Source organism: Watersipora subatra, chromosome 10 (assembly GCF_963576615.1).
Source record: "Watersipora subatra chromosome 10, tzWatSuba1.1, whole genome shotgun sequence".
Lineage (NCBI taxonomy): Eukaryota > Metazoa > Bryozoa > Gymnolaemata > Cheilostomatida > Watersiporidae > Watersipora > Watersipora subatra.
In genome coordinates, this window is record NC_088717.1 from 44217991 (window position 1) to 44230311 (window position 12321).

General features: G+C 33.7%; 1 protein-coding gene across 1 annotated transcript; it reads right to left on the reverse strand.

The window, feature by feature from the left end:
• Positions 1-521: 521 nt before the first annotated feature.
• LOC137407116 (carbonic anhydrase-related protein 10-like) lies at positions 522-11278 on the reverse strand. Its single transcript, XM_068093717.1, has 8 exons — positions 11209-11278; positions 6841-6977; positions 6117-6305; positions 5131-5293; positions 3673-3827; positions 2848-2979; positions 2220-2262; positions 522-638 (listed from the first exon to the last, which is right to left on the reverse strand). Exons 1-8 carry the CDS (start codon positions 11276-11278, stop codon positions 598-600), a joined length of 930 nt encoding a protein of 309 aa, XP_067949818.1. The 3' UTR covers positions 522-597.
• Between the last annotated feature and the right edge of the window lie 1043 nt (positions 11279-12321).

Genomic DNA, 12321 nt, shown 5'->3' on the forward strand with positions numbered 1-12321 from the left:
AAAACAATTTGAAAAAGTGTAGCAAGGTTTCAAGGCATGTTTTCATGTAAATAAAGTATGAATTGAAATATTTTTTATGTAGTTTGTTCAAACAAACAAAGTAAAAAGTTAGAACTGTCCTGAACTAATAGAAACTGTCATTTTTCATGGTCATTTCCAAGTTGAACAAGAATCCTCTGTGTGTATTGTATTTTGGCTGATTGCTAACAAGCTGTTAATTATTTCACTTTACTTTTATTCAAATTCTGTCTGTATATAACAACCTCTTTAAAAATTATATTGGATAATTTTGGAAACCGATTTAAAAGTCGGTGCTACCATGAAAAAACCAGTCGAAGCAAATCATCTAAAGAGTATTATATATTATAGAGCAGCATATTGTTTACAATATATTAAAATAAAATAACATAACTTCTCAACACTGAACAAATTCTACATGTAGAATAATATCTGAGGAAAATTAGCGCATTATTATTTTATTCAGGTTTTGTATAAATCAGAAAATAAAATCTCATTTCTTTGGCCTGTCATCATCTTTTACTGCTGGTTCAAGTAAGACTACATCTGAAGACCAGATGACCAGATAACTGGGCTGCTCTACAGAATAGGATTGAGTGCTTCTAAAATCTGTGGGTTTCCTGAAATAGAAATATATTATTTGTTTTTTGATGAGTACTGCTAAGCCTTGCCTTACTTGCAAACGCTGACAAATTATGACAGCCATTTATTTTACATTATTTTATCCTTATATGTACAGCATATACATTTTGTACATATATTTATTTTTTATATTTTGGAATGTTTTAAACAGCTGAATTTTATGGCTAAAAATTTTTAACGTTTTTTTACACTAAAATAGATGGTTTTTAATTTTAATCATTAGCATTTTTAAAAATTATGCCTGCTTTTTATATGTTGTAGTAGAAGTCGTCTTCACTTAGTAATAATCTCACCTGCTAATATTCAATGGAAATTTTTCAGAGAAATCTGGGATATTAAAATGCTTCCACACGATGATACTGCCTTCAGCGGATAAACTCAAGCATCTATATGGTATTTTAGTGGCATGGTGAGAGAAGTTAAACTGATAATTGATAAAAGAGAGGAATGGCATGAACAGTTATGAGATTTTCAAACTGATGCTGTATGCATGTCTCCTTGAATGAAACCTTCTCTTGAATAATGGTTTGTACAAATATGAAGCAACCGCTTATCATAAGTTGCAGTAATTATGATGAAAACGTAAGAAAAAGCATCTTTTTTATGACAATTTAATATCAATTCACTATTGAAAAGTGATATCAAAAGTTTTCCCCTAACAATGATAAGATCGTCCTTTATAACAAGTCACATAAAACAGCAAATTGTACTTTTTCATGTGTGACATCTTTCATAATTTCATAATTCACGAGTAAATGTTTTTATTAATTTTATTTAAGTAAAAGCCAAATAACAGCAGTCTTGCAAATCATCAATAATGTTTAAATAACAATAGTAATAGTTTTTTAATGAAGTTTTTGGATTATACCGGAAAATAGATTACTTTGACCAGAAAACTCAGTTCGATTTAATAAGCTACCTTACTTCAGTGCATATTCCTTACTGGTTATAATAAAAGAACCTTCTAGTTGTTCAAGGTACTTGTGCTACATAGAGCTCAAGCTTGATCTCTAAAGCTTGTATATCAAGCTTATCCTTCAGACACAAGTTACAACGATTCTTGGCAGTAAAAGTGTCTTACTGAATGTTTTTTAGCTGTCATGCTACACTTATCATGATTTGATATTCACTGATGACTTCTTAATGTTTCTTTATACTGAAACCTTTATCAAGAATCTCGTTGCCATCTTTTTTGTTATGGCCCACGGTGTTACCTTCTGTGTCAAACTAATCTAGAGTTTATAGAGGTGCTTCAAGTCAATAAGTGATAATTTGTTTGTGGGATGAATTTTAGACAAGTGCAAACTTTTAACATATTATTTTAAACAAAGTTTGTCAAATTATTTCCTTCACTCAACAAAACTGACAACAAACTTTCTGTGCCTCTGTGAATGGTTGTTTTAATAATTGTTGAATTTTTGCCTGTAAGTGTGTGAAGGTGGATATATCATGCCATGAATGACTAGCTTCAGGAACTAAACTACAACCGTGCTCAAAGACTAACTAATGTGTGTAAAGAAAGCAGGTGACAACGATGCGAGGAAGGCTGCTAATCATACCGGTGTAAGACTTTTCCATCTTAAAATCGCAAGCTGTAGATTTCTGTAACAAAAACGCAGAGAGTGTGTGTGATGGAGGGAAGTAATACGCTTAGCATGTCATCAAGTCTTCTTGGCAAAGCATCTGCCTTGCTTGTCTACAGACACAAAACATTATAACTCATGCAATGAATTACTGTCTTAGATAAGAAAGGAAAGGAATGGTGTAAACCTGCAAACTATCAGTGATTTCTTCAGCCATGTAGGAACGCAAATATAGATTTATGTGTGTCATATGCATACTTCTTAAAATAGGTTTCCACTTGCAGGACTTGTCCAGAGGTATTTAGAAAAAAATAATCAACGTTGGTTCAAGAGGCACCTAAGTGGCGTAACAGAGACTTAGTTGGCCTGTCAGTAGTCATGTGTGCTATTCATTGTTAAGAGTTGTCAGTACGTAAAGAAAAAATAGTGTTAAGACTAAAATGTTAAAGGAAAGATAATTCCCAAGTTCTAATAATTTGCAGCCAGAGAAATCTTGATTTAGGAAAGTTTTATATGTTTCTAAAATGGAAGCAACAACTTATTCCATGTTTAATCAACTAGCACATGTTACCTAATGTCGTTATGTTTCTGATCATAAACAGACCTGCTGTGGAAAGTTGATGTTTGTTCTTACAGCCCTCCTGTTAACACTTTGCACTGGTCTGTAGTTGTCATAGAGTGGTGACTTCACTGAGGAGTCCTTCTCCGTGTTTACTGTCTGCCGAAGTAGTCCTAGCTGCAAAGATTGTTACTTACTAAACATAGCATGGCTATTCTTCAGCTGTTTTGCGGCCTGTTGTATCATACAAAATTGCAGCAAGTATACTTATCTATGTTTGGGACTAACAATACATCAGAATGGCTACAAAAATCTTGCTATGCTTCTTTCTTGTTTCCTGTTTGCTGAGTTTATAGTCAAGTGACAATTTAGACAAAACAAGTTTTCTCACATCTCAACTTTTTTTCTCTAGATAAATTTCTTAGCAACGTAATCACTCTTTACTGATCTTTAGCCTTCTGATAAGATCACATGAAAAAATTATGAATGCAATGTTGCCACAAAACAGGTACCTGTTCAGGGGTGAGATAGACACACACCTATACCTATTCAGGGAAGATGTAGACACACAACTGTCACACACACACACACGCCACACACGCCACACACGCCACACACGCCACACACGCCACACACACGCCACACACCACACACACGCCACACACACACGCACACGCGCACACACACACCACACACGCACACGCACACACACACGCCACACACCTGTTCACAGATGATGTAAACACACGTACCCACTCAGGGGTGATGTAGACACATGCATATCTTTTGAGGGTTGACCTAGACACACATACCTGTTTTGTGGCTATGTCGGCACATATACCTATTTAAGTTTATTGTAGACAGACATACCTGTTCAGGAGTAATGTAGACAGGCTTGTTCATGATAATCCATGTTACAATCTCAAGACATCCGGGCCGAGTCACTGATCCTTCGTATGTCATGTAATTATGGGTATCAGGTAGAAGATCGTGTACCGAAAATTTAACCAACGACTTGGATTCACCTGCGGTGCAACATTCATAAGCTGTGTTAGCCTAAACACTTCCTATCCTCCATTTTATCATTTTAAACTTTTGGCACTATTGCAGATATCTCCAAAGAGCAATTTGCGGCTTTCAAAGATAAAAACCTCAGGCTGTTCATTTGTGATTTTTGACTACAAACAGATGTACATTTTGACAAACATTTTGATAAAATGAAAAGTTCTTACTGACTATTTTACTGCTTAATACAGTTGAAATATAATCTCATACATTTTTAATAAAATGCTGTTACCTTTTTTATTGTCTTCAATGAGGTAAAAAAGTTACATAGTAATTTTAGACTATGCCTAGCTTTTTATCATTGCAAACCTTTTTAGTAGATCTTAAAAACTAAAACAAACAAAGAGCCATTATAAAAGATGAAGCCATTTGCTTGTAACCCAGTCTTGGCTACAAGTAACAGTCTAATGAGAATTTACATGTGTAATCGTGATGTAGTAAAAATATCTACCCAATAAAAACTTTTGACGTCATGATCGTGCATTCTAATTGGCTAAATCAGCTTCTTTATTCAGAAAGTACAGGAGTGAAGTGTGTGTTTCCCATGACGGTAAAACCTGCCCGTTCTAGCAACCAAAAACCACCTCAAGATTTTGTGTTTTCAAATTTGTAACAAATATCTCAAAAATTTTATTTATGATTTTTTTCAATGTTTATCTGCGAAATGTATACCTAAATATATTTTATATAAATTTTGATATTATATATGTAAATATATACATTAAATTATTATGAATGGTATTAAATATATTTTAAAACAATATACTGTACATATATATAAAATATATATTAATATACGTTAATTGTATATATCTTATTATATTGTATGTGTTTTGATGATCTAAAAAGAATATTTAAAATATTAGATGATTTCAAAGATTTAAAAAATATGTATACTTTACAGACAAACTTTTTAATTCCTCAAAAATCAAAATTGTTTGAGATATTTGTTGCAAATTTAGACCAAAATGTAAAAACTCAGGATGGTTTTAGTCATGAGAAAGACACTACTTTGACATCTCTACTGATATTATAGCAAAAACGTATATAGACCAAAGTTCAAACAAAGTTTTTTTCTTTAGTAGTTTATTTAAATTTTTAGTAGTTTTTAAGCTTAAACTTGCTAGAAATCCTATATAAAAATATAAGCAAATGTCAGTGAGATGGTTAAAAGGATAGGCAAGACATTCTGAATCTTTTTGTTGATTACTGGCTTCTTACTTAAAACCCTGTGAACTAGCGGGTAGCAATTGAGAGGTCTACCTTTATATTGTACGCTGGAGGCACTCTCAATTATGTCTCCCAAGTTGGTCATGCTGCTTTCATTGAGCCCGATCATCAGAGACAAGATAGCAAGGCCAGCATGTGCATCCGCAGCTGATGTTGAGTTTGGATAGAGATCATTGTTGTAGGCTACAATCTGGACCTGAGAAGAAACTTTAGATGAAATTGCGGAATGAGCTCATATATAATGTACAGTAGTTGCATTAAGGAATACCAATGCTGGTATTTACAGGGTGATTCTATCCTGAAGTAAACTGCATTAAGGAATACCAATACTGGTATTTACAGGGTGATTCTATCCTGAAGTAAACTGCATTAAGGAATACCAATGCTGGTATTTACAGGGTGATTCTATCCTGAAGTAAACTGCATTAAGGAATACCAATACTGGTATTTACAGGGTAATTCTATCCTGAAGTAAACTGCATTAAGGAATACCAATGCTGGTATTTACAGGGTGATTCTATCCTGAAGTAAACTGCATTAAGAAATACCAATGCTGATATTTACAGAGTGATTCTATCCTAAAGTAAAGTTACATTTAGCAATAGTCTAAACAGCTATAGACCAGGCTATAGCTTTAGTCCTTTTAAGCAGCAACCTCTGCAATAGCGATTTGCATGTATTTATATGTAGCAATTATTTTTACTGAATATCAATAGAGACTTCAAAGCAGTGGGTCTATTGGGTTGATAACTCGTTCAAAACTCAAAGAGCTTTTGTAGTCATCATTTTAGTTTTGTCTTGAGTCAGTTTAAGAAACAAGCTAGGAATAGGAGGATTACAGTAAATTATTGCTAGGCTGGTAGTAAATTTAAATAAATTTAATAAAGATTAAATAGAGTTGTCTACTCATAAGTAGAGGAAATAACTCCTTTTGCAAGGAGGAATATAAATAATAGCAACATCGATAATTATTTGAAAAAAAAGTTTCAAACCAGCTAACTAGTTATCAATAAGCATACTTCAGCTGGAAAGGCTTTTCCTTCTATTCTATGCTCGCTGCCTTGAGTGTCCTTGCTGCCAAAGTGTATGACTATCTTATAGACAGTGTAACTGTACCCTAGCGGTCCATCACTCAGTGTCACATCATGGGTTGAACTGGGAATTTCCACAGTCAAGTCATGGCCTGTGTTCTTAAGCACTCCTTGAACCTGGTAGCAACAGGATAACTAACCTTGACAAATACCTGCCAACATACTAAGCTGTAGGATACTACCACACATCTTAACATTTTGGAACAGAACTAAATTAATTATCACAATGAAACACGAAAAATGCTGACAGATTAGACAACACTAGACTACCAGAGCTCATACTCTATTTTCACCACTCAGAGAGTACACATAGAATGTACTAAGCTAAGATAAAAATACTCTACAGAAAGGATTCTGAGCAGTTGTAAAATCTTCCTAGGATCCTGGCAGAGTCTATCTTGGAACAAAAACTTTTAGAGACAACAAATACAGAGGCGATGCTCGTCATTATCAGCAGCAATGGATGGCTAACTACTACTATTAATACCTTTGTTTGGAACTATAAAACATCATAGCAACCAGAAATTAAAACTTACATTTCAATCAGAAGTAACTTAAGTTTCGAGCAAATGTAATGGTCAACGATTGCAAATTTCAAAAGTTTTGAGCCTCATTGGAGTGCAATATCCTTGCAAGTAGTTGTGCAACTTACTTTGTGCTTATCAAGACTGATACGCTTGAGATTAGAGTCATAGAGCAAGTCCTCTGGTATTATGTCTATTGGAGATTGTCTCTTTCCTATTCCGCACAGTTTCCACTGAAGGTTGAAACCTCCCCAAGCCTCAGGCCCTACAAATTAGTTCATATATACCATAAACTGAATACATGAAGCAAGTGATGCTTTAAAAACTCAAGTGGCTATTAAAAAATCTCATATCACTCATATATATTATAGAAAACTTAATACATTAACTAATTTAGCATGGTGTTCATTTCTGGGTCAAAATATTTAAAAAGTGTGACATTTTACCTCTGCATGTCTTAGAAGTGAAGTTACGCATGCTTGCAGACATTTTGAGATGCTAAAGGTTGACCTAAAGGTCAACATAAATTTTTAGAATTCCTACAATTTCTGCTTTCAGGTCACTAAATATATCAGACACTATTAACCTAATCGTATTCTAAAGTAGTGCTTCTTATCGTTTGCTAAACTGATAACCAGCATAACAATTTGAGAACCCGAGGCTAAACAGTAATTTTAGAGTGCTAACAGCCAGTTTCTTGTTGTAATTTGTCCTATACCGCTGCCCTAAGGCAATGGTAGGTGATTCCAATCAGACATACGGATTTAATGAAGCACCTATTGCTTATAGTCTCAAGAGCAACTGTACAGGTAACTAGTGTATTATCAATAACTCACTTGCCAGCTTGATCCAAATCTCAATCCTATTACTATTGCACGTTAGTTGCATTAAAAGACATAACATGAGGTACAGTGCCAGTCTAGCAATAGCCTGGGATCAGGACAGTTCATGATAAGTGAGAGATGTTACAGCGCATTAAAGATGAAAAACATATCAGCCACAAATCTCTTGCAGAAATCTATACAAAATTTGTGTACCACCGATCATGTATCCCAGTTTACCACACTTTCACCAATCACAACGCAGAATCTTTAAACAGATTGTGTTATCTTGAACTTGCTTGTTTTTGCCTTTGATTACAGGTTTCAAACACTGTAAACTATGCCCAGATAACTTGTAGTCATACTTCCATACATATTGGAAACATTGTTTTCTATTTCGTGACACCAACATACTACACCCATCATCATATGTTTTAGTTTATAAACTTTCTGTCACTAAACCCACAATTCACTAACCCGACTCCTCTGCAATACTCTTTGATTAACAACTATTAAAACACTTTGCTCAACTCACTCAATAGTCCCCGGTTTCTGTTTGGTCAATTTTGGTTTTTTTTCTGTATGCATGTAACGGAAAAACATAATTTTTTTGATGATTACTAATGTCTATAAAAAGTTATAAATACATTACAATACAATACATACATATACAATATATACAATACACAGGTATATCCTTTGTAGCCACGGTACACGTTCATGACATTGGACAATTGTGAACATAGCTGGCAAAAGGGCCAGTTTTGTCAATACAGCAAGAATCAGGACTCTATGATAAACCCCGGTGACCCCGAGCATGTACTCGATATGAAAGCAAAACACATGCAAACATACAACTTAAATACTTGAGAATTAACCCTTGTTTATACTGTTATAAAGAGCAACAATGTGGGCCAATGTGAAAGCTTACATTATTCTCACCAAACAGGCAAATTATAATATCGGGGAGGAAATAAATGCTTTCATTAGTGTAAAAGTAATTAACCAGACTGTCAATAAAGTGACAAGCAGAGTCAGGTGGATTGCTCGCACAGCCTGCGAGTGACACCTAAGTGTTTGCTACGGATGCCATTCACTGAATGAGTATCTCTCCAATTAATAGCTTCTGCCATATCACGTGCATCTGATTCAGACAGCTGACTAGCAGCCATGTTTTTTACCACTGTTAATACTACCATTTTGTAAAAATATTCGGTGCTAATATAGCGTGAGGGTTACCGCCATCAGTGATCTACCCAGCCTACCACATTGATCTGGAACAAGATTTATATCAAATATTTATAATATTATATACATGTATATTGTCTATATTATATTCGTATTATATATAAATGTATAAAATTTATATATAATATATTATAACATGTTTATTTTTACCTATATTCCTTTTTAATGTACCGGTAATTAGAAATTAAATTATTTTTATAAACCATTTTTAAGATATGTAAAAATTAGGTGTTTGTTGTTCAAACAAATGTATGAAATGTGTTTTATCTATGAGGAACAAGTAATTCCGCAGTAGATCTGTTATGGCTATTGAGCTATAAGGGATTGTGACAATTATGAGATAATAGTTTATGGCTATAGTATTCCTTTTGCTTATAACAATTCTGTTTACATCTGAAGCAAGATAGCCATATAGCGCTCTATTGTATTTTTACCATATACTAAGCTAATATTTATAAAGCTACTTTTGGTTTCATATAAATACCCACAACATCTTCAGTTCAAGTCGTGTGTTTCCATCAGTGAATAAACTACATTACAATCTACACTACATCAGGCTTCGATTCTTTAGCAGAATACAACAAGATCCTATAGTACTATAAGGAGTTAGATCTAACACTATAAAAACAAAGACCTTAATAGAGTTTCCGATGATCTAAACGATGACCTTCAAATTTTATGTACTTGGTGTACTTCAAACAAATTGACTATTAACATGGAAAAAACCCAATACATTGTTTTGAAAAACCATCAAATTAAATTTAAGTTTACTGATAAAATCCTTAACATTATCTCGCAAATTATTTCTAAATCTGATACTATTCAATTTTTAGGTACAACGTTAGATAAACAGTTCAATTGGTCACACCATGTTTATTTGATCTTGCAAAAATTATGTCCTATATCAGGGTTATTGTTAAGATGTTCCCAGGGTCTTCCTGGATATATTTTACTACTGATTTACAATTCTTGTGTAAACTAAAAACTAACTTACTGTGTTGAAAAGTGGGGAAATGCTGCAGCTGTGTACTTAAATCATTTATTTCTCTTTCGAAAAGGCTAGTTTGTATTATTTGTAAAAAAGATTTCCTATATCCTACTAAAGAGCTTTTCCAAACCTTAAAACTTTTTAAATTTTTTTGGTTACATAAATATCGTACCTTGCTTCGTGCTTTTCTAACATTTCAAGATTATTTTTAAAACACTGTGCCCGTAAAAATTACGAGACAAAGTTTTATAACTTTACACATTCCACCATCTAGCTCCGCTGTCAATCATTGATGAAACAACATACCAAGAATTGGTGCTATGAAACCAACTACCTATATATGTTAAAAAACAGGACCATTTCCGAATTTAAATATAGTTTAAGAGTTCATCTCCTGGAGCGGGAGTGAGTCTGTTTTTTTCTGCTATCGTCGTTGCATATAGGCCTCATCATCACCTCCTTTGTGTTGTTATATTTATTGTTTATTATTAGAAATTAATTATACACTTTTATGTTGACAACTGCGTGATTTTTTATTACTTCAATTTGTTGTTCTATTTTCTTATTGATGAAACAAACAAACAAACAAACTATAGTGCGGTAGACCTTCCGCTATAATAACACTAGATACTTTTGTACTGACAAAAATTTCATACAACAAACAAGGTAGAAATAAGCGTATTTAAAAGTAATATTGGGAAAAATTCCTGGAACTCATTATTTTTAGTAAAAGTGATAAAAATACCGGTAAGAGGAGACAACTATCAGTAGAATTATTTCATTAGTTGATCACATTGTTAACCAATAATTGCCACATTAATAATGAAAATAAAGTTGCACTATAATATATTATATTCTGTTATATAGAGCATTATTGTATTACATTAATAGAGAAGATCAAAGCATGGCATTGTGTTGTGACAGTGGCAGAGGTGGAAAAGCTGGTTGGCAGTGTGACAAAACACTGTCAAGCCGTCATCAAGAACAAAGGCTGGCCTACCAAGTATTCATGCTAATCAAGCCACTTTATACACCCCCAATGGCCCTTTACAAGACCACCAATCATTACAAGAGTTGTTCAAATTATATTGCCATAGTATCACAAAATTAATTAGTTGAGAACCCAATAAGCAGATAACTAGACTACCTTTTGATCTTGTGAGTTTTTGATATCTTTTGATCCTTGTCAAGGTCAGTTGCATTAACAATTACATTCAAAAAAAATATAATTGCTTATTGGAAGCACATCCCATAATAATTATTAGAAACTTCATCATCTAATGGTATATGGTAAATTCTAGGTGGTTTCTAGTAAATTTAAGGCAGTAAATCATTCTTACTGGAAAATGTCGCTTAAAGTGGTAGTCTCATAATTTCTGATGCCGCTGTAACACTATCTAATACATATTAAATCGTGTAGTTTTACGTATTCGACAGACCTGACACTCCAGCATTGTAACTCCACCAGAGGTCCCACCTGTCCATTCCCTGTCCCATCACCATTACCATCCCTGCAATAGTTGATTGGAGATCAATTCTAGCCTAGCAGGCTAGTTTGGAATATAAGAAAAACGTGATATAAATCATGCTCCTAAGGCAGCACAAAGTGACAGCTGATGTCACTATGAACTCTTATTTGACACCTACGCTGACATACCTACATTCTGATGAAATGTACTAGCCATGACATGAATTGACAATTCTAGCACTTGCTAACACTTGCTTACATGTACATAAAGTTGTGAACAATGCATCAAATCAAAGGAATATGTTTGCTGAGATCAAACACTTGAAGTGGCTAATACTAGTTTTCTCAACTACATAATCTTTTCTGCAAACAAAGTGTCTATATCAATGTATGTTGTTGCCATATTGTATGAACTTACAAGTGGCTTAACAACTGTTTAACTCAAGTCTTGTTGGTGTGATAACTCCTGATGCGAACTACTTGGCTTCTTAGATTTGCTAATGCAGGTGGCATTTAAAAATGGGTGTGTTTATAACAGCAACTTCAAAACATGCTTTTTTATTGTTAAAAGATGTTTTATTTATTTGAATGAAACAAAAATTCACACCAAAAATTGAGCCAAAACTGCACTGCAACCTATAGATATTCCTTATAGCTTTTTTTAAATGATCGCAAGTCGATTTATATTTTAGCAGGTTCAACAACATTTTATTTAAATAATAATTTTGTCAACTTTTCGATTTCAGTAAGGTACTGAACATCTTTTTTAACTCTTGTGAGTTGATCAGGGTAAAATGGACTTATTTAGACCGACTTTTTTCACACTCTCTTTCTAAGAGAAAGAAAATCATGAAAACCTAAACAGTACCGCTCGCGAACAAATTTATATGGTACATACCTGCGGTGAAGACTAGGGTAGAAATCATTGCAGAGGCCAGATGTGAAAATATCTTATAAATTATAAACTGGCAGCCTTTTCATCCGCGTATTCGAGTATCAAATGTAGTGTCCAATATATAGCAGAATGTCAAAGGACGAATAGCCAATCAGGTTACGGACAGATTCAGACCGGGTACAACAAGCC